Source organism: Capsicum annuum, chromosome 8 (assembly GCF_002878395.1).
Source record: "Capsicum annuum cultivar UCD-10X-F1 chromosome 8, UCD10Xv1.1, whole genome shotgun sequence".
In the NCBI taxonomy this organism is placed as follows: domain Eukaryota; kingdom Viridiplantae; phylum Streptophyta; class Magnoliopsida; order Solanales; family Solanaceae; genus Capsicum; species Capsicum annuum.
In genome coordinates this window covers 149561591-149584948 of record NC_061118.1, presented here as the reverse complement: position 1 = coordinate 149584948, position 23358 = coordinate 149561591, and the positions used below count along the sequence as shown (strand labels likewise).

General features: G+C 32.6%; 2 protein-coding genes and 1 non-coding gene across 5 annotated transcripts in view; 1 reads left to right on the top strand and 2 right to left on the bottom strand.

The window, feature by feature from the left end:
* Positions 1-4675: 4675 nt before the first annotated feature.
* LOC107839402 (protein WVD2-like 2) lies at positions 4676-10023 on the bottom strand. Of its 3 annotated transcripts, XM_047394564.1 has the most exons (8): positions 9627-9745; positions 9283-9478; positions 7452-7919; positions 6532-6602; positions 6341-6434; positions 6131-6202; positions 5871-5981; positions 4676-5410 (listed from the first exon to the last, which is right to left on the bottom strand). In XM_047394564.1, exons 3-8 carry the CDS (start codon positions 7914-7916, stop codon positions 4946-4948), a joined length of 1278 nt encoding a protein of 425 aa, XP_047250520.1. In that variant the 5' UTR covers positions 7917-7919; positions 9283-9478; positions 9627-9745; the 3' UTR covers positions 4676-4945. The 3 variants fall into 3 exon arrangements, with proteins under 3 accessions (XP_047250520.1, XP_016538358.1, XP_016538359.1); XM_016682872.2 differs by lacking the exons at positions 9283-9478; positions 9627-9745 and adding an exon at positions 9761-10023; XM_016682873.2 differs by lacking the exon at positions 9283-9478 and having other exon boundaries at positions 9627-9930.
* Positions 10024-18574: 8551 nt separating this feature from the next.
* Positions 18575-18647, bottom strand: TRNAE-CUC. The gene has a single exon. It is a non-coding gene; the product is annotated as a tRNA-Glu (tRNA).
* A 1067-nt stretch (positions 18648-19714) lies between these two features.
* The window catches only part of LOC107879277 (Fanconi anemia group D2 protein homolog), a gene marked incomplete at its 5' end in the record, with an annotated part of 15826 nt that continues 12182 nt past the window's right edge, over positions 19715-23358 (top strand). Inside the window, 9 exon segments of the mRNA XM_047395550.1 lie at positions 19715-20022; positions 21095-21557; positions 21655-21912; positions 22023-22235; positions 22348-22479; positions 22592-22721; positions 22808-22854; positions 22943-23044; positions 23135-23239. Coding sequence (XP_047251506.1) covers positions 19715-20022; positions 21095-21557; positions 21655-21912; positions 22023-22235; positions 22348-22479; positions 22592-22721; positions 22808-22854; positions 22943-23044; positions 23135-23239 — 1758 coding nt within the window.

The window sequence follows — 23358 nt, the reverse complement described above, 5'->3', positions numbered from 1 at the left end:
ATAACACTCTTTATTCTCTCTACTTTTCTTCTTTATTCTTTATTATTTTATAACACATTATCAGCAGTCAAACAAGGCGAAATTATAAATCTAAAGGATTTCAAGGTTAGTAATTCTTTATATTATCTTTCTTTTGCTACTATTAATATAATTATTATTGGATTTGAAAAAAAAAAATTGATTTGGAACCATTTATATTTTAGATTTATTTTTCAAGAATAATATTATCAAAAGGGATGATAATATATTGGGTTCAAGTCCCATCAATTTATACCTAAGACGTTTTTATATAGATAATACGTTGAGATTGGATCTCAATGCATGTATTGATGATATTGTGATGGCTAAGGCAAAATAATGGGTGTTTAATGAAAAGTCATGAAATTCGACCCATTGAATATGCTTCATTCCATGAAGTGAATGTGGTAGCAATATATGATAAGTCTGTTCATTCTTCAAGTGTAGTGCATAATATGTCTGAAAGAAAACAAGTGATTGAATGCACGAATATACGCGTGGACGGACAATATGATAATTATCATAAAAAATGATGATATTTTTGCACGCGTATTATGATCATAAGATATGTTAGAGAAAAATTCTCTAGATCATATATATGCCTCGAATTCTCTAGATGAACAGACCATTTTCTCCTGGAAAATATAAAAAGTGAATATGGGCCCGTTCACCTATCATGTGATATATTGAAAAGATGCATCAATAAAATGATCACATGTACATTCATTGTCAACTTGCGGTTTGACATTCATAAAGTTGTTTGCTCAGTAAAATTGAGTTAAGAACATAATTTTCAGATTGTACAATCAAGAAAGTTATCTTGATAATGATGGTTTAGTATTGAATGCCTTCGATAAATTGCTAAACCATCGCTAATGAGAACAAAGCTTCATGTGTTGGTCTGAAATATGATATGTTGCATACAATAACAATTGTATGCATTAAACCAATAAATTAAGATTATTTCTTCCCCCTCAATTGGTTCAAGGTCATGAACCAACTATTCTATCTAATAGTTTTGATGTGCGGTATACGATTAATGAATATACCATGATGCACAAAGATGGATTCATCAAAGAAGATAGATGATGTATGTTAGTTTTCCTAACATAAGGGGGAGATTATAAACGCTATGAAATATTTTAGGAATTATTATCATATCCTCATCCAAAAGATAATTCAAGTCAAATGCTGAAAGCATCTCATATTAAGCGCAAGTGCTCTTATTTTGTGTTCCTAAAGGACAAAGTCTATGCATGCGTGAAGCGTGGTAGACTGATCGGTTCCAAATGAAATAGTCCTTGAAAAATAAGGAGCAAATAATCATAATAAGAAGACTATAAGCTCTTGAAGAGCCTACGACATACCACTTCATGAAACCTTATGAGAGGTTCATGTACCTGAAAATAATGAAGTGATGAGATCTCAAAATGTTATGTCGCATTGTGAACCGATACAAAATGATATATCATCAATATCTTTGACACAATATTGACGCAGTATTGTGAAAGATTACGAGGATCTGAATTATACGTTTATTTAAGTATGTTGATATAGAAACATTTATCAAGTGACATGAAAGGATGCATTTTGGTAAGCGTAAAACTTATTTAATTTACAGTCCAAACACTTGAAGAGGTCACTCATGAAATTTTGAATATTACCACTTGACAAAACTTATGTGAAAACTTTTAAGGATTCAAACTGCTTGAAGCATATAAAACTTTCTGGGAAACTTATTTATAATCCTTATATTGTATAAGCTTATTGCTTAAACATCATTGGAACTCTTGGAGAGTTTTCAAAGTACTAGATTATTTGCTGAAATTCGAAATATATCGAATTAGATTGGTTATGAAGTATTGTATCTTAGTGCAATTGATGTACTCATGTACCTTGCAAATACGACAAGGCCTATAGCCTTTTCAGTCAATTTGTTAGCAAGGTATATTTCTACTCTTACTATGAGACATCAAAATGGGATAAAACACATGAGCTTGTTTTATTATAAAGATTGCAGTCCCGATCTTATTGGTCATGCTAATGTTGGGTACTTATCTGACCCGCATAAAGCTCGATCTCAAATAGGCTATGTGTTCATATGTGATGGTACTGCCATATCTTGAAGATATACAAACCAGTCTATCGTAGCCACTTCATCGAATCATGCTGAGATAATAGCTATTCATGAAGCAAGCCGAGAATGTGTATGGTTGAGGTTCATGATACATCTCATTCGAGAAAAATGTGGTGTGAAATATGACAATCTACCCACAATTTTATACAAAGATAATTCAGCATGCATAGCACATCTTAAGAGAGGATTCATAAATGGAGATAGAATGAAGCACATTTTGCTAAAGCTTTTCTACATACATGAGCTACAAAAGAATGATGATATTAACGTGCAACAGATTCGTTCAACTGACAATGTGACTGATTTATTCATCAAATCTTCTCCAATTGCAACTTTCAAGAAGATGCTGCACAAGATCGAGATGCAAAGATCAAAGATGTTCTCATTAGGGAGAGTTAATACGCGTTGTACTCTTTTTTCCTTACGAGGTTTTGTCCCACTGGGTTTCCCTTGTAAGGTTTTTAATGAGGCAGCCGAAATGCGTATTATTAGAGATGTGTATTCTTTTTCCTTCACTAGATTTTTTTTTCTACTGAATTTTTTCTAGTAAGGTTTTAACGAGGCACATTATCTACCAATTAGACATTCAAGGGGGAGTGTTATAAATATATTTACATTATAGTGAATGTCTATCAAGATCTACTTTGATATTTATTAGGATTTGAAGCATCTGTCTTTTACTCACTAGGAGTAAATTTTTTCTATAAATAGAGGGGTTTTATTCATTGTATTGACAATCTTATGATCTCTCATCCCTCAAGAGAAGAAATAACAATCACTCTCTCTATTCTCCTTACTCTTCTTCTTTATTTTTTATTGTTTTATGTCACATGCCCAAATTTTAAGAGGGTTCTATTATTTGGATTAACTAAAATCATATTTTCGACAACTCTAATATCTACGTGGCACATACGTGTGCCTACGTGAATCTTTGATTTACAGATGTACCACGTATGTGCCACGTAGACATTGAGATCGCCAAAAATATAATTTTAATTAGTCAGGGTAATAAGATCTTCTAAAGTTTGAATGTGTATCAGCAATTTCGTATATAGTTCAGCGTAAAAATAAAGCATTTTCCCTATAAAATATTTTGTATATTCGTACTCCCTCCGTTTCAATTTATCCGTCCCAAATTGAGATGATACATTGACTAAGAAAAATAATTAATAACATGCCTAGTTTATTATAATACCCCTATTAAATGATGTCTATATTTTAATTTGATGAAAAAGTAATTAATACAAAGGGTAAAACATGAAAAAAATTATTTTTTCTTGATTAGTAAAAAAAATAAGTAAAATAAGAAATCCAATTAAAAAATTTGGAGCGGAGAGAGTACAAAACTTAAACTCTTCAAATTGATTAACTAACCGGCACTCTTAGCATACTCACAGCATACGAAAAGAAAAAATATATTTTTCCTCACCATTAATTGTTTACTACTTGGGATATTTTTTCAATATATGGAGCTAAACGTCAACATGTTTGTATTAAAATAATATCCATATAGATTATTGTTTCTCGAAGAATGTATAAAATATAAAGTGAATAAATAAAAATATAATATTATATTAAAGTAATCATTATTTTTTTTGGAGACATTCACAATTTGTTGTAAAACAAGTTAAAGTGAAACCGATTTGAAAATTAGTCAAAAGTAATTAACTTTTGTGGAAATTGATTAATTTATTTCTGTAAAAAGTTCCATAAATCCCCAAAAATTTTGGAGCTAATTACGTCAGATCTCAACTTTTTTTAAAAATTACTAAAAATTCTTATTTAGTTCATAGAAATATAAGACTTAATTTTACATTGATACATCACATTTTTCCGGATGCTATCACTTAATTTTTATACGAATACATTACATTTTGAGATACATCAATTAATTTTATATGAATATATTAATATTTTTTTAAGTAAAATAAGAGATTTATGTAATTATTTTAAAAAATCAAAATTTGAAGTAATTTTAGTAAGTTAAGTTGTATGTAATTTTTACTTATCGTAAGCACTTTCCACGGATCCACCTATAGCTTTTGAAACACTAGTAATTGGATCGTACCCTACTTCACCCACCACCTAGTTCTTGCTTCTTCTTCACTCTTTCACTTTATTTTATATCCAACACCTTTTTCTGATAAGAAAACATTGCTATTCTGACATTTTAGTAAACATAAGTAATAAAATGATAACAGCATGTCAAAAGTGGAATCATTTCAGCTAAGCAAATCGTGCCACAATAGCACCCCCACTAAACAATCAAGTGCAACGGTCTTCTTGTGAAATGATGATGATTGTTTTTACCTACCTATTTTTCATTCTAATAATACCAAATAAAATGAAACATAATCTGTAATTACAAACCAAATAATAGTGTTATAAGATCAGTCTACACATTAATTTACCATGTATATCGTGAAGTGATACGCGTCATGCATGTATCGTTTGTTTGATACAAACGCTCTTTCTTTTTCCCTGTTAGTACAAAAGAGAGATTGGAAGACAGCAATTCACTTACTTAGCGCCGTCCAGCACAAACTGTCTTAAAGTTATGTTTATAAACAAAAAATGTTCAACAAGAGACTCTTTTCTATGTAACATATGTACCAAACGAAAGTTACATATAATATACAATACAGATTAAAAAGCATCACTTCAACAAGTCATTGCCGAGAAGAAAGGAGGAGGATCAATTTGACCTTCCCTGGAACATCTCGATTCGATGATTAAAAAAAAAAAAAAGAAAACGAATAAGAAGAAAAAGGGAAATGTAAAAGAAGAGGACTAATTACTCCATGATTGAGCAGCAGTATCTTCAGTCACATGCTCTGTCATTGTATGAGAAGCCGCCTCCGTCTCTATGACGGGAATTTCCTTTATCTCCTTAACAGAAGCTTCGTTTTTCACCTTCATCGGAGCTTCTTCCTCCGTCTCTTGCATTGGAGTTCCGTTTGACTGCGCAACTGGAGTTTCCTTTATCTCCTTAATTGGAGTTTCTTTCAAAGGGGATTCTTTTTTTGCTTTCACCAACTTGGTAGGTTCTTTGGCTCTGAGAGCTCCATTACTGAGCCGACCAGTCACACGATCTTTGCTTTTGGGGGTGGTTGGGCTAGGACTGCCTTGTTTGTAAACACCAGTGCTGTGACGACACCTTGCAGAAGCTTTCTTTTCTTCAGGAGATGCTGCAACTGCATCACTACAGCTCTTTCTACGGGTTAGATTTGGTGATTTGGCACGAGTGACTGGCAGCTGCATGCAAAAGCGGGAAAATTTGTATTTGCTTACATAGATGCAAGACTCGATCAAATCCATCACAGAAAAAAAAAAATTGAAGGTGGTTGCATGATTGCTTGATCAATTACTTGGGGAGTAGAAAACATTTAGGTCTAAATTACATTAAAAATATGGCATTTGTAGAGTCAAGTTGCCTCGGTTATGCCTAATATCATTCCTTTGAACATAGAATAAACATGCATATAGAACATATATTCCACAATATCTTCATGTTTTATCTTCTTAAATCCTTTCTGAGGCACCAGCATTTGGAATGTGGCATTAAAATAAAAATTGGTCATTCAAATTGTAGGCTGGCTAACGTCTCAACTTCATTGGTCAAGTTTCTTGTACAGGGTTGAAGGACAAACATTAAAATAGGGAACCAACCAACTTTCAACAATAAACAGAGAGTAGAAATATAAGTGAAGAGTACCTTCTTAAGTTCAGGCTTTGGAGGTGGCCCTTCACGGTAAAAGCTAGGAACCGGATTTGCTCTGTAGGTCATGGCCTTTCTAAGCTGCTTTATTGCTGCTTCTTCCTCCTCCTAGAATTCGTAGAGAATAAGTTAACGGTCAGGTATTGTACTTCACAACATATCTTCTTTTCTCCCCAAGAGGCCTAAGAGGTTGGAACTAAAGTTGGGACAATCAAAATATTGTGAGAAACTAATACATGCATGCTACGATATAATACCTTTGTTCTGGCTGCATATTCTTGTTTCTCCGCCTCCAGAGCTTTGTGCTTTTCCTCTAACTTTGTGTAATACTAGAAAACAAAATGAGAAAGATTGAGATAGCATCAGTTGTTGGAAAAACAAAGCACAATTATAAGTTGATATGAACAAGGGAGAGGAGCTTGTAAGAAAGTTGAACAAGAATTTCATTCAAACGTTCGGAAAAATACCTCTTTACGTCTCGCTGAGCGTTCAGAACATTTAAATGATGGAGCTACAGGAACAGTAACCTTGGACTTTACTGTCCGCACAGAAGCTGCAGTTCTGTGAACGATAAGGAAGATTTTCCCAGAAGAGCGAGAAACTGAAAACAGAAATTTTTAACGCAAAAAGAGGAATTAGAAGTCCAATAAGAGGATACGAGGAAGCCATGGACCAGTTATCGTCTTCATCTTGAATCCGCAGTTTCCTTGACATCATGGGATAATTTTGCTGCAACAAGATTAATTCTCAAAATCAGTGGTCTGATCAGCAGGGCACAAGAACTACATGACATCCGAAAATATACAAGTATTATATAGAGTTATGAAGGGTGAAAAATATGACAATAAAACCCTGAAATATGTGCAATGTGGAAGCCTGATAAATTCAATCAAGATCCTGAATATGCATTCGGCTCAGATTGCAGCAAATTATCTTTCTCCTTGACACAGCTAACTTCCTTTTGTCCTTCATTCAGTGACTAACTCATTTACGTTGCAATCCAAAATCCAATCTATCTACTTTTCAAAACACCCGAGTCATAATTTGCTGAAGGTTCCCATTTAGTGCTAGACAGAATTAAGCTTGAAGAGTTGTAACCTGAATTTGATCCATCTATTTCGGCAAAAACAATGTCGTAAATTTCTGAAGGTTCCATAGTGATACTGAGATATCAACATCAGAATTTAAGCCTATCTTGTTTAAATGGTGATGAGTTTGGAGTTCCCCACTAAGCACCAAGCCAGCATCACACAGTTTAAATCTTAACATATTTATATAGGAGTGAGAAGTTATCCATTAAGCATCAACTTATTCCAGGCTATTCATTTACCACCCACCCCACCAACCACCGCCAAAACCCACATAAAAAGAGATATATGGTCTGTATTTTAGTCTGGTTTAAAAATACTTTAAACATTGTCAGATAATCAAAAGTAGGATTAAGCAAGCAGGTTTCTGAACATCTTTGAGCTGCAAACAAAATCCACGGCCCTTTACAAATGCTATCCTTCATACTGAGGCAAACAACCAAGAGTCCAGCTTATAAGGTTTGTTAATTGAAAGCAAACAAAACCTTACGTGCAATTTCTGTGAAGTCATAGGAGAGTGCAGATCCATGTCCTTCGATGAACAATTCGAGACAGCATCAACAGTCTGAGCGCCATTTTCATGATTTTCAGATTTATTCGCTGATGAATTCATGACCGGAGGGGCTTGAATTTCAGTTGCAGCAGTAGAATCAGATGATGGCTTCAATGGTGAGCCCAACTTCTTGTCACTGGACTTCATGGCCTCAGTCTTTGCAATTTTTCCCTCAGTCGGATCAGGTTCACAGTTGGTGCTTTTCACAGATAGTACATCCTGCTTCTCATGGGATTCCTCCACGTGTGTGTCTTTTGCAGCGTGATCCTCTGCCTCATAATCCTTTGCTTCAACCCTTTCCATAGCGATTCTGGGGGCAACATGAACTGTGCCATGGGCGACACCATTTGGCTTACCACTAGGTCTCTTTTCTGTACGAAAACCTGTAACGTCTCTCCCCATCACCTGCAAGGAGAAACAAACAGAATAAAAGCTTAATAATGCAATTCCTCAATGGTAGATACTCTTATAACTGGTAAATTTAGTGCTTCAATTGACTCATAGATGAAAGGATTGGACATGCAGAAATGAAGTCATTCAACACTTCATTGATTGATCACAAAACCAAAAAGAAAAAATAAAAATAAAGCACACATTGTTAACCCCAAAAGATTCTGTTTGCTTCCAATTAAAAGCATTAGTGTTATTTCGTTGCGGTACACCAGTCTGAAATATTAACACCTACTTAGACAAAGCAAGATTATATTAAACAGAAAAGTTTTCATAATTCAAGAAAATCATTTTTATCCTCATATCAGGAATTATTAGTTATACAATGACCAACCTTACATATGAAAGAACCTAATCCCCTTATGAAAATGATAGGGCCTGACAAACAAAATCTTTGAGGTAGAGATCAAAAAATCTAAACCTTTATGTTATCAATCAACCTCTAAAAATGAAGCTCAAAAAGCAGAAAAATAGAATGTTAGAAAGACCCCAAAACATCTTAGACAGAAGGGAAAGAACTTGCCAGAGAGAGCGAGAGAGAGAGAGAGAGAGAGATCAGGAGAATATCTTAACCATCTCAGATTGCAAACTGGCACTAGATTTATCTAGGAAGGTAACAATATAAGAAAGAAGACCCCCAAATGTTTAGTTCCAATCATGAAAAAGCTCATGACATGAAAAAGAAACTAATCTCTTAATCTGAATCTTGCATAAGGAAAAAAGAAATAGAAGAAATAAATGTATAATTGGTTATCCAATTTACCAAAAGCTCAAATCTATCAGAAATCTGAATTTTTTTGGGGAAAAAAAAAGAAAGAAGTGGTAAAATAGAAACCAACAGATAAACAGCATAAACAATTCCAACATACACAAACACATCCCATCCTTGGAAAAAAAATGAAAGAAAAGGCATCAACCCAATCCAGTACCTTCGATGCCTCCTCCAACATATGCACCAAAATGCTCAAATACATGACAGAAAACAAACTTCAAACTTTTGTGCAAAAGCATAAAATAAAGAAAGAGAAAAGAAATCCGTTAACATGTAGGCACAGAGGCACAATTCTAACAGCTCAAACACCCATAAGAAAAGAAGAAAAAAGAGGAACAAAATTCTCAAACCCATAAACAAAAGTAGCTCAGAGAGGAAGACAATCACCCTGAAATCCCTCATATTCAAATCCCACTTCCATTTTCCAAGATTTTGAGCAATAAACATTCAATCTTTACCGAAAAAAATTCAAACATCCACACAAGAAAATGTCTTCAAACACATCACAACACAAAGAGAAACACGGCAACCAACAAAAAAAATTACCAAAAGTTAAAAGTCTCGTGGCCTGAGAAGCTAGGCTGACAAATTCAAGATTTTGAGCATAAGAATTCAATCTTCACCACAAAGACTCAAAACACCCACGTGAGGAAATGTGTTCAAACACAAACCAGCACAAAGAGAAACCAACTACAAGTACCAAATTACCAAAGGCTAAATCCTTGTGGCCTGAGAAGCTGAGCTGAAAAATTCAAGATTTTGAGCATTAAATATCCATACTTCGAGCACAAAAAATTCATACACCCACATAAACAAATGTGCTCAAACATAAACCAACACAAAGAAAAAACAAGAAAGTAAGAGGACAACAAAAACCAAGAAAAATTTACCAAAGCCCAACTCTTGTAACCTCAGAAGCTAAACTGAAACAACCCCACCAAAGAAACAACAACAAAAAAAAAAGAAAAATGAGGCCAGAGCTTATTCTCAAAAACATGCAGATCAGAAGAACATAAATCCTTACGAGGTTGTCTTTAATAACCCTTTAAGCTAGTTGATCTGAAAGAGATCTCTTACAAAACAACACACAGAGGAAACCCAACAGACGTGAACCCAACTCTCTTCTTCTTCTTCTTTTTTCTCTCTGTAAAATAAAACTAACAAAAATGTTTTTGTGTTTACTTTTTTATGTATGATGGTTATGATTATTGGTGCTCTCCTCTTGTCTGTCCTTTTCTTTCTCCTTCTCTCTCTTTTTTTTACCTTTTTTTTCAGAAAAAAAAAAAAAAGTTTTTTTTTCCTATCCAATTTTTTTATTTTTTATTTTTGTTGGTCAATCTCGAGTCTCAACACCGTTAATGTCGGGCAGTTGCCTGTACAGTAGATCCATAGTCATGCACTGAATTTTTTTATTTTTTATTTTTTTTGCTTTTAATATGAAACTTGTAATTTACTGGAGGGAAATGAAATGAAAATAAAATTTTATCTTTTCTCTTTTCTATTTGGTGGTTGACCGCGTTTTGACGTAAGAATTCATTTGAAAGTGAGGCTGAAAAAAATGTAATACTGTAATTTATTATCAATATTTTTTCACTTGAGATCATTATGGATAAGAATGATTGAGTTGGTGCATTTAGATTTTATATCATAAAAAAAAATGAATTGATTTTCTCTATTAATATCTTCTCGCTCGAGAATATTACGGATAAGAATGCCGAGTTGATGCATTTGGATGGTATACTGTAAAAAAAAAAAAATGGATTGATTTTATCTATTAATATCTTCTCGCTCGAAAATATTACACCTAATTGTCAAGTATGATTGATATCTCTTCAATGGCTTGCAAGGTATTGCACGTGAATGAGTTTATCCAAGGCGCGTTCATATAGCAATAGGAGTAGATTGTAGATTTTCTAAGGATTTTAAAGAAAAAATCTCTATTTCAATTTATGTCTGCTTTTGATTTGACACGAAATTTAACAGAGTAAATAAAACTTCAGAATGTTATGATTATAAAATAAAGATACGTAGAATGTGTCAAAATTTCACTTAATTTTGTAATTTAAATATGTTACCAATGAAAGAAATGTTAAAATTAAATAGTTGTCAGCAAGAAGGGATATTCTTATTTAAATTAATTGAAGTCGAAAGTAAAATAAAAAAATTAAAATTAAAAAATAATATTTTATTTTTTATATTAATTTATTAACTTGAAAGTTCAAATTTAAAATAGCAATCCCTCCTTTTTCCATCTCTGCCTTAAGTTTGAGTTTTCAACCGATGGGGGAAGTTCAATAAAGCTATCCATGTTGAATCAATACTCAAAGCTAGCTTTTAACTTTATAAATATTTTAATTTTAATATTATTTTATCGTTTACTTTTTATTTTTAAATCAAGTCGTTAACATTAATCTAAAATGACAATTTATAAGTAATATTGTTGAATGAATTGAAGGTTGAAATTACTTTTTTTAAATGGGGGAGAAGCTTGATTTTGATAAGATGATTAAAACTATTGAACATTTAGTTGGAGATTCTATTTCAAAAATTATAAATACAAAAAAAATTGATGAGAATCACTTATACACTTGAGTTTGAGGGGTATGTGTAGTGTAAGGTGGTGAGTCGTAAGGTAAGTTAATATTGCCTATAGCAGAGAAGGTCGATTATGGTGAGACGAATAAAATTATTTCATGTTTTCAACTAGAACTTCTAGTTCTAATGTTCAAATGATAAAGATCTCGATAAGGATCACTTCTTCCTCACCAGTATTCCAGACCAGTTTGCCCAAATGGATTCTAAGCTAGTGTTTGACAACAAATTTAAAACAAGAGATGTTGAAAAATTTATCTTAAATTGTTTGATCATGAAATTTGGTCAAGAATTCGAAAAACTGACTTTTCAAAAGAATTAATCTCCCAAAAATCGACTTAGATCAGTTTTGGATTTTGAAAGTTCCACTCATGAATTTTACTTTTTTTCAAAGTAAAATATATGTTCAAATACAATTTCAAATTCTAAAAATTCTTCAAAACTCAAACTTTTAGGTTTTAAATTTCAACTTTCAAGTTTATGCTCTAACAATTTATTATTTTTATTTTTTTAAAAAAAGTGTATGTAAAGTCATGGGAGAGGAATCTAGTAGTAGTAGTATGAGATATTTGGTTTTTGTTGTTATGGTTTTTGACAAAGCTAGGCTACATTAGCCCCCTTCCCCTCTCACTCTCAACCTCTCATCTTTCTCTTTTTTCTGCCTTTTTGTCTGAGATGCTTTAAATTGCCTTGCCTATTCAACTACACTATTTTGAATCACATTTTCCCCTCCACTTCAAAAAAACTAATCACAGAATTTACATATGTATATATACACACACACACTGCCAAGTAGTCATTTGGATAATATTTGATTCAAATTTTTTTAAAATATACATATTTAAAGTTATGGTTAAAAAGGTAAAATTCAAAAGTTTACGTTTGAATACAATCATTTTAAAAAAAAAAAAGTCAAAAAATAGTTATTCCACTTAATATAAAATCTCAAACATGTTTTCCGATATTTCTCAAACAACACAAAATTGATGTAAGGCCCACATAAATGTGGTTCGGCGGATGGGGTTGCTCCTCCCTTAATCAGAGGTCTCGGGTTCGGGCCCTGGATATAGAAAAATCTTTGGTAGGAAGCGCTTCCCCCTGAATGCGGCCCTACGCGGCGCGAATCCGGATTGGTCGAACTCAAATGCGGGTATCGAACACCGGATGGAAAACAAAAAAAAAATGGCTTTTGATCCTCCTACCACCTCAAAGAAAAAATTGACATAAATAGTTAGCCACCAAAATAATAGCTAACAAATACATATTTTTATATCTTAATGTATATAGTATACATAGAATAAATATTTTTAATATAAAATTATATATAAATATGAATTATTTAATTAGCGAATGTAATTATTTTTGACCTATCGATCGATCAAATGTGTAATTAGCCTTAAAAAAGACTATTACTGGTGATTACTGTCAATCTTTTGAGTTTAAGTTATCATAATAAGAATAAAGTTAAAAGTTAGATGAGGTTGTTAAGAAGTGAAAATGATGAAATAATACCAACTAATTTCTTGCTGCATGGTGAAGTCCACATCACAAAATTTGAATGGTAATATAAGTATATAATTTACATCTCAAGTCAATACATTAGTTGAAATGTTGCCTACAATCAATTACTAGGCAGTAGGCTCAAATCAACATCTGAATTAGGTATTTTGTTTGTTAATTTACAAGGACATTTAAACATTTTCTTTTAATGCCTTAGAGTTTATATCAAATTATCAATTTCCAATTATTCCCATGTGGTAGAAGGCCAGCAGTTAGTAGTGAAGTATTCTCTCATTTTATGTGGGAAAGTTAGGGCTATTTGATACGTAGACGGAGTCAGAATTTTAATTAAAGAAATTTAATATTGGAAGAAAATTTAATTGAAGGGGCTTCAACACCTACTATAAATATATAAAAATTAATTTTAATCATGTATAAATGATATATTTTTTCGTTTAAGGGTTGACTCCGCCTCTGATTTGATAGCCACATAGTTTCTTATTATGCTTTGAATCCTGCTATTTTATTGTTATGATTATTCTTGTAATTCTGTTTTGAAGACTTTATTTTTAAGTTTAAAGTTTATCTGAAATATTCTTTTTACCTTACAATTGTAAAAATAAATTTACGTGAATTCTATCCTCTCTAAATCCTAAAGAGGTAGATATGTTGGTGTTAATCACATAATTTTCAAATTTCTCCCAAAAACTGACAAGATATCTTTTTCTTTTTTTGATTGTGAAGAGATTTGAGAAAAATATTACTCCATTAGTAATACAGTTTTCTTGACACAGAGGAGGTTAAGTAGAGCTTTCATCCTCAATTTTTATTTACTATTTATTTTGGGAGCTCTCTTTAATCCACCAACTGACAGAGAAAATTAAAATAAGGATTAAATATAAAGAATCAAAATGAAAAAGTCATTACAAAAGTGAACCCAGCATTATATACTCTCTAATCCATCAAAATGAAAGTGAACCCAACATTATTGTTTTTAATATTATATGGTGCACGTTCTTATCTTGAAAAATAAAGAAGTTGAATATACTAAGAAGGAAATTAAATTAGGGTCCACTAATCGGAAAATTGCCGGTAGGATAATAGTGATTAATCAAAGACAAAATATATAGGTTGCTTGCAAGGTTTGTGTTTGATAAGTATTAAATTGATTAATTACGTAAGATCAATTTAAGATTTTGTCTTGGTCATAAATCAAGATCTCTTGATAATTATAAATAAATTGATTAAGATTGATGCTAGTTTGCGTAGGGACATTTTTAAGTGACAACATCAAATTCTTAAACAACTAGATATTAACCTCAACAAGGAAGTTGATTCAAAGAAAGTTTTTTTTTTTTTTCTAAATGTAATTATTTTCAATTTTATATACAAGTGTCTCTCGTAGTTAGATATCAACCGTACCTTTAGTTCTTTTTATGGTGACTATAATTATTCCACACTAAAGTTCAATGGCATTAATCTATGATGGAGTTCTATATCAATTTGTTTTAAATTTCATATCTTTTTTATATGAGATCAAGAGATTTGAAAATAATACATCAAAGATCAAAAAAAAATAAAATCATTTATAAGTGGTCATAGAAGATTATTTTCTTAATCTTTTAATGTTCAATAATAACTTAATTTTGTGCCATAATTATGTATGTATATATATTTTTTTTATTAAGTTCAATTGCGTTATATATGCAACCTTCATATTGTAGAAAGACCATAAGAAAAGTGTTAAAAACAAGATTTTATTGTATTTTTCCTTTTGGTCTTCGATTACCTCTTAATATTTCCCTCACCCATTTTAAATTGCACATTCAAACGTTTGATTTGACTTTAGTCCAAATAGAACATGAACGATACACTGAAAGTGGAAATAAAAAACACTTAGATACTTTTGCATAGACTTGGGTGTGGTTTTATTTAGTGGAGTATTATTTATAATTAATGTTGTCTACCAATAGTTCTTTAGAATATATGAATATTTGCTTAAGTACAACCGGAAAAAGGAAAATAAGAAATTTGAAAGCGTACTTTAGTATAACTTGTAAAAGGAAAATAAGAAATTTGAAAGCATGATAAGTTTTTTATTTTTTGTTCAACCTAAGATTGAGAGACGTTTTAGTACATTCTATATGTTTTTGGTTGAAAACCACATGATTTAGTATTTTTTGTTTGTTTGTTTGTTTTTTTAATTTTATGTGACGTTAAAATCGGACAAATAATTTTAAAAGAGAGGAAATACAAAATTTTTGAACTTGACCATAGTATTATAAAAAGTTGAAGGGCCATGGGAAGAGAAAAATAAAACAAAAACACAGTGAATTAAGTCGGCATATATGTAATTCAAATGATGTCTTTTTATATTTGGTAGTCAAATATAGGAGTCCACTGCAAGATTTGCTATTCCTGCTGACCTGACTTGTCCATTCTTTCCTTTTTCCTTTTTATGTGTGAGTGGGGATACCAATTGAGAAAGGATTGAATCTTTCGAAAGTTATGTTTTTAATCTAGCAGCTTCAATCAATTTTCCTTATAGTAAAAAAACGTATAAGTTCTTGTTATTACATTTTTGTGGAGGTGTCAATTAGTTACGTAGTTGAAATTATAAAAAAAAACAAATACATAAATAATGTAGTAAAGAGAATTCGACATCTATAATATTTATATGAGTTTGACCCTACTCGGCTTCACTCATGATGTCAATAACATTAGTTTACGAGCGAATAATTAATCTACAATTAACGATTTAGTAAGTATATGTCTTATTGCTCCATTCCATGCCCATTCTCATTTCTCTCACTCGTTTCTTATCTCTATTTTTATTCCTATCTTTATATTTTGTGTGCAAAAAAGGTAGATTATTAAATGAGCAGACGACAAGTGAGAATTTGAAACATGTAAAGAATGTGGTAGGAGAAAAGTGATGGTCCTTGAAATTGTTTCTTCAGTTCAGCTACAAAAATAAGAATAGGGGAGTACTTTTAATAGATGGAAATGGGACCAAAGTGAGAAGAATTGTAAGGCTAGCACGTACGTATTGTGGGCGTTAAAGGTGGGAAAATTAAATTGAAATGTCAACGGCGGCAACCTAATAAAGCTTGAAAATTAGTCGGTGGGATTTGAATTTGATAGCTCATGCCTCATGCGGGCTGGCGTAAATCATTAATAAAAGAAAGTTCGATGCATTGAAATTTTCGTTATGTGTGAAATCGTTCGAAAAGGATTAAGTCGTAAAAATTTTTATTATACGCAATTCTACTTTGTATTTTTACAAGAGGTTGACCAACAATTTCACTAATTTACTTCATGACTTTCTTCAACTAAATTATTATTATTATTATTATTGTTGGTATTTTTTTACTAGAAATTAGAATAGATTGAAAAGGAATGTAGCAAAGAAAAGGACTTGTCCTAATTTTTGAATCGTATCAGAATTCTCTTCTCATGCCTTTTAATTTGTCTCTCCCCATACCCAATTGGTTTAGCAGCTTCGTTTGGAATTTAAGAAAGAGAAAGAAGAGAATATAGCAAATACTATATATATTTACTACCTTTTTCTTGATTGATATTTGTGGGCCTTGCCTGTTGCATGATGCACGGCACACGGTGAAGCGAAGGACCCCATTTCATTTTCCTAATTGTGTTGTGAATTTTCATGTGTTTTATTTCCTCAATGATTTATCGAAAATAATTTTTTTTATCTATCCGAAATAAGATTGTGTAAATATTATTATCTTTAAATTCATATGGAATTACATTGAGTATGAAGAGGCGGATGGATCTTTGACATATCAGATTCGTTTAAACCTATGACTTTTAAATTTTGACGCAAATTATAAAAAATTATATATAAAATTTCGTTAGCATTATAATATATAATAGATATGAACTCATAATTTTTAAAATATAACAAATCCAAGACTAAGAATATTAAATATTGAACCTACAACACTAAAATCCTGAATTTGCATATATGTAGATATGTTGTTATATGGTAGAAAAATAGAAAGTGGAATCAATGCATGTTTGATTTTTTCTTTATTTTGCCTCTCCGTCACGCTGTTTTTGACCACTTTTTCAACATATTTGAATTTTTGTATGTTAAATTGAGTCATACATTCTCACTGAATACTTGAATTAAGAAGGCTCGAGGAACAGTTATGTATTTTACTCATTCCCTTGAGTACGAACAAGACTGACAAAAATATTACTCCTCCTTATCCAAAATAAGATAAGTTTTTTTTTTTTTTTTGCTAAATTACAGTATTATTCTAACTAGAATTCAAGATTTAAATATTATAATTTCAACTTTCGAGTTTAAGTAGCCATTTGACTATGAAAATTATTTCTTTTACTTTTAAAAAATTATTTCACTTTAGTGAAAACAAGATGCGTTTGACCATAAAAAATTCAAATACAATTCCAAATTGTATTTTAAAAAGTGAAAGCAAGTTTTACTTGTTTTCACTCATACTTCTATCACAAAATTTTAAAAACAACTTTAATTTATATGGCCAACTTCAACTCCGAAAAATTATAAGTTTCATGGTCAAACGGGGTTTAAAATTCTACAATAACTCATTGACTCTACGCTACAAGGTGGTTTAGAATCTATTATTTAAATTTGTTTTATGAATTTTTATGCATTTATAGGATTCGAGCCAAATCCATAAGCTATATATCGGAATAACATTTTAAAACCAAACCATATCAACTCATCACGGCTAAGGGATTTAACAGCCTGAAAAGTATTTATTAATTAATCACAATTGAGCGAAATAGTTTGTTGTAGCAAACAATGTCATGCATCTATTGATATATGATGCAAAAATCAAATCGTCCGTATCAATTTTCATCTAGCTAGCTTTTCGTTTCCATTTCTCACCCACGTCAAATATTGTAGGGCTAGAGTTGCCCTGTATGCCAACTCTAGCACTACAATAGTTATGCCAATATAGGGTATGCTTTGGTATAACAATTTTTTTTTTCTAAGTTGGTCATAATATTTTCGTTAGAAAAATCGAAATCTTAAAAATTAAGAAAAAACGTTCCTTGTAAAAGTAGAAAAATAAGTTTCACAGAGTGCTTTTCACGCTAATTGTCTCCTCACCCCACCCTCACCTTGAATTTACTCTATATGCCAAATCTAGCCCTACATTATTTCTGCCTAAATTATATATATAAATCTTTCTGAAATAACTTTTTGTTAACACACAGACACAAAAAAAAAAATTCCACTTACTGTCAGAAAAACATTTAAACATTTTCATTCATACCAAACACACCCAAAACTTATGATGGTAGTTAGTATATTGGCTCTGTTTGGCAGTCATGGAGCTAGACTTGTCTAGCTATGCAGATTCCATTAATAGAAAGGAAGACTTGAAAGCATGTCTTCATAATTGAACTTTGGTAGCATCCTATGGAATGCCCATCCATCATGAATATTTCCATCGAGCCATTATTGTGGATGTTACAACATAATTGAGTACCATAATTCTTGGTGGTTGGTTACACTTGTGGAATAAAATCAATATATTCCTAGTACTAACCCAAGAATTTTGAAAAACAAGACAAGGCTATAAGTTCAAAAGGAGTTGATTACACTTGTGTTTACTTGAGAAGAAAAATTACCAGCTTATAATTTCTCATTGTCTGTAATTTGAAAAAATAAATATACTATGAATAAAATGAATATTTTTTCCCAACACAACAATTTTGTCTAAAAATTCATTTCCGTTGCCGGGACTTGAACCCGGGTCTCTCGGGTGAGAGCCGAGTATCCTAACCAACTAGACTACAACGGATTCTGTTCTGTGTTGTGTTATGATAATTATATAAAACGAAGTCACAATTGCATCCTGGGGAAACTGCAGAAAATCCTTTACAACACATTTGTTTTGTAATACTTTTGGATTCACTTATTTTAAGTGTGTTTAAGCACTTTTGAAATGTTTGATTAAATTTAAAAACACTTAGTTTTGAGCTAAAAGGTTAAAAATATGCCAAAACTCAATAAGTTGGAATTCCTAACTTATGATCTCTAGTTTATAAGTTAAAAGCCAAAAGTCAATTCAAACGGACACTAAATTTTGTTATTGTTGAGATACTAAACATATTGAAAGATAGATTTAGTTGAGATGCTAAACATATTGAAAGATAGATTTAGAACCAAAATATGATTAACTTTTGTTAAAATATTATGCATTTGATTTAATTTTGTATGCATGTTGGAAACAAAAGTGCTATAGTATGTTTTGGAATCATTCAATCAATTGGTGTGTTTTATTACATGTTCTTATGAATTTGGGTTTTGGATGTATCATGTCCTTGGTAAAATTAATACTACTAGATGAAGATATCTGTTGTACCAAAAAAGAGAGAGAATCTACACCCACATTCTAGTGGTGTTATGTCCAATTTTAAAATATTTAGGGGCAGTGAAGACTTTTTAAGTTGTTTAGGGACTTGGTGGATAGAATCCCAATTTGAAAAAGGACCTAATTGCAAAATATAAACCATAGGAGGCAAAATTTGCAATTATAATACTCCATTTTTGGGCTAAACATATAAATTATCCTCGTTCCCCCAATTTAAAAAACTCCTCAAAATTTTCGCGCCCTTTTGCCTCCACTATCACAATCTTCAACCAGAAGCTTCAGTTCAGAAACCCCAGCAGAAACAAAAAATGGTTCTTCTCCAGAACAAACAAATCGGTCCTCGTAAACGTCCGGCGAAATCAAAAACTGGATTCGTTACTCCGTTTGCTCCGCCCGCAAAAATCCCCAAATTGGCACCTGCTAATGAGGAAAGTGTTCCGCAAAAAATAGCTTCCCAATCGGAAGCTGCAAATGAGGAAAACGTTCCGTGAAAAATAGCTTCCCAATCGGAAGCTGCAAATGAGGAAAGTGTTCCGCAAAAAATAGCTTCCCAACCGGAATTGGAATCAGAAGCGTCAAATTTAAGGCAGTCGCAAATTGTAAGTGCGACTGAGAAAATGATTTCGGTTCTAGCAGATGCCGGTTGTACACTGATTAATCCCTTGGGTCCGCCTTGTTTACCGTCTGACCTACATAAGCTTCGGAACAAGCTCCAGAGTGTTTTATCATCTGATTCATCTCGAAAGTCTGAGTTCCTCCAAGGTCTCTCGAGTTACGTTAATTCTCACAGCAACCTTCGCCGGTAAGTATGAAGGATTACTCCGATTTATTATTCCTTCCCTCCTATTTAATTGTGTATTGCATTGGTAAGTAAATGAAAAGTATTTTAGAGTGTCTGTAGAGACATTGCATCACTGTATAAGGTTAAGTGTGTAAATGAATTTGAAATTTGCAAAATGTGAGGGCTATAAAGTTATTAAAAAATAATTAGGTTTATGAAACTTTTAGAGAGTGGGCTAGAGTCCACATTGGTTGGGGAATGAACGGATGGTTTGCTTATATGGACTTGGCAAATACTCCCTTCATGTGCTAGATTTTGGGGTCGAGTTAGGTCTAGGTTCCATTTCTTTACAAAAACTATTAGAATTATATTTGGAATAAATTAGGACTTAAGTTAGGACAGAGGGACCATTGACTTAGTTTGTGGGGTGGTGGAGGAGGTCGTGTGGTGAATACATTTTACTGTTCAAATTCACAGATTTATGAGGGTTGAAAAGCAATGTAGGCACACAATGTTTCGAGCAATGAAAGAGCTCTATGTTGTTTTATTTTATTTTGTATACTTTTCATGTTGAACATTGTATTACTTGCTAAAACACATAATCCTTATGCTTTATGTAATCATAAGTTATTAGTTCTTTTTATATGGGATATCAGGAATTTAAAGATGACCCCATCTGCTTCTGTTATGTGCATCACCTTATGTACTAAATGACAAGTGTACTCTTTTTATCGCAACCCAAAAACATTGTACCACTCTAGCTTTTAACTGTCTACCAGCAAGGGACTGTGACTTCCAGTACAGTAAATAGTAGAAATGATAAATGTAGAATATCATTTCTTACTTTGTCAGTTATCACACAAGGGGTTTTGTATTCATTCATGGGAAGTCTTTGTAGATATTGTTGTTATGCTTTCCAATAAATGGATCTTAAATGGTAAAAAGAAATGCTTTTTGTAGCTTCTTGGAAACACCAGATACTAAATACTTCTGGTATAATAAACTTCTACATCTTTATCAAAAATAATAAATAAATACTCGAGAAAGCTTCTCATCTGAGTGTTTAACCCTTGTAACTATTCGACCGCAACAGTATTTTATCACCTTCAAGACGTGTTGGGCTTGGATCGCTACGAAGTGACAGCCTGGCAAGAGTACTGCTTCTGGTTCCTTCAGTCCAATCAGACATTCAAAACTTGCTGCTTGAAAAGCTTCCTGAGTATTTTGATGTGGACCCCGCTGGAAGTATCGGAGGGAGATAATCCTCTTTATGTATTGAAGAAGACATAGCAAGGCTGATTCTGAACCAATTCCGGTGGCTTGACTTCCTTGTGGATTCAGAAGCATTTACAGAAAAACTGTTACAAGTGTTATCTATTTCCCCCGTTCATTTGAAGAAGGAGATAATTGGGTCCTTGCCCGAGATTATTGGGGAGAAAAACAACAAAACTGTCGTAGATTCGCTTCAGGACATGCTTCAAGAGGATTCTTCCATTATCGTTCCCATGCTTGATTGTTTCTCTAACCTCCATTTGGATGATATGTTGCAAGACCAGGTTATTTTTGTTGAACATGTATTAAATCAGTGGTCAGTCTACTAAAATTAATGACTTTCACCTGAATAACAATTTCTTTTTCTGAAACCTGTAAAAGGTCATTACAGTGGCTTTGTCTTGTATCCGAACTATTGATGCGGAGCATATTCCCTACCTATTGAGATTCTTACTGCTTTTGGATACGCCAACCAATATTCGTAGGATTATTTCACACATCCGACATCAACTCAAACTTGTTGGAGCATCGAATGTTTGGACCACACAACAGAGTAAGATGAAGGGAAAGTCAGTCGTCAACAATGAAGAAGCTTCAATACTTGATGCCTTGCGAACAAGTCTTCGATTTAATAAAGTGGTATTTGCAATTTCATTTCCTTATACTTTATAATTTCTTTGGGTCATTTGTCAGTAGGGATAAAATATTTACATCTGTTCTTCTCTACATACATGGTGAGTTGTTGGTAGGTAATTTGCCAAGAAACATTGAATGAACTGAAAAGCCTTGAGAAAGTTCAGGATCATAAGGTGATTGACATATGGTTGCTCACGCTTGTATACATGAACAGCGAGCCTTTACAAAAGATTGTTGAGAAATTACTGAAGAAGAAAATTCTTGAGGGATGTATTGTGGAAACTATGTTTGATCAATGTGTTTCTGGGAATACAGATTTGGCTCGGGTATGGTTTACACGTTGGTATTCATCGCATAGCGAAAAACTTATATTCCCATTTCCTTTGCGAGCTATACTGGTGCAGTTCTTTTGTGTTAACTTATTATGATCTATACTAGGATTATCTTCCTACACTCCTTTCCATTTCTGAGTACTTACTGGCTTGCAAAGAAGATAAAGCCCGGGAATTCGGCATTCACATGTACACAAATCTGTTCAAAGAGCTTGTGGATAGTTACTCAAGACAGGAAGTAAGATTGTCTTCTTTAAGCATTTAATAAATAATCTCTCCTGAGTTTGGAAGTAAATGCAAAAGGTTGTCCTGCATGCTGCAAGTCTAATCAGCTGCTTTTTTATATGAAGGTCCTTGGAGCATTAATTACTCACGTGGGCTCTGGGATAAGTCATGAAGTGAGTTCTGCTATGGATGTGATGGTCCTCCTTGCTTTGAAGTACTCACAGGAGTTGGTTCCACTTTCTTCTCATATAACTGGTGCGATTGTTGGTGCAGTATTTACTTCGAATAGTAAATTTTGCCATAAAATTTAGTTGTATGCTTATTTTAGTGCTTCTTTTCAGGCATCCTAGATTACTTGGAGGCATTTAGTGTTGAAAACCTGCATAAGGTTGGTGGCGCCATCACCGTTCTTCTCTTGGCATCATGACTTAAGCCATTTCCTGTGTTGTCTTTGAGAAGCACCTTTTATGTTTCAGGTATATGAAACCTTCAGTCTTCTGGCATTTTCTGCTGAAGTGACTGCAGGGCCCTTTGGATCTCCTATTTCAAATGAACTACTAGTGATTGTGAGAAAGCAGGTAAATGGATAATATGATACTCTAGGATTTGTGACATTATCCTTCTCTTGAGTCACAATGACAACTTATCCTCTTTAAATCTTCTGGCAGCTGAGTCATCCTGATCTTGTTTATAAGAAGATGGGCTTAATTGGCACTCTTAAGATAGTCTCCTACCTCGGGGATGCAAAGACTACGAAGCTTCTTCCATCATCTTAGATAGACTGCTGATAATTGAGGCAACTTTTCTTATTCCAAGTGTTCAAATTAAATAACATGATGTTGCAATATTTTTGAATCATGTATTACCCGACCTTATTCCAGTCCTTTAATGC

What these genes read in the sequence shown, in the direction of transcription:
- LOC107839402 (XM_016682872.2), bottom strand. Translation starts at nt 7,916, where the DNA reads ATGGGGAGAGACGTTACAGGTTTTCGTACAGAAAAGAGACCTAGTGGT. An exon ending in TGACTTCACAGAAATTGCAC is followed by an intron (nt 6,603 to 7,451) that starts GTAAGGTTTTGT and finishes ATCTTGTTGCAG; the next exon opens with CAAAATTATCCCATGATGTC. An exon ending in AATATGCAGCCAGAACAAAG is followed by an intron (nt 5,982 to 6,130) that starts GTATTATATCGT and finishes TACGAATTCTAG; the next exon opens with GAGGAGGAAGAAGCAGCAAT.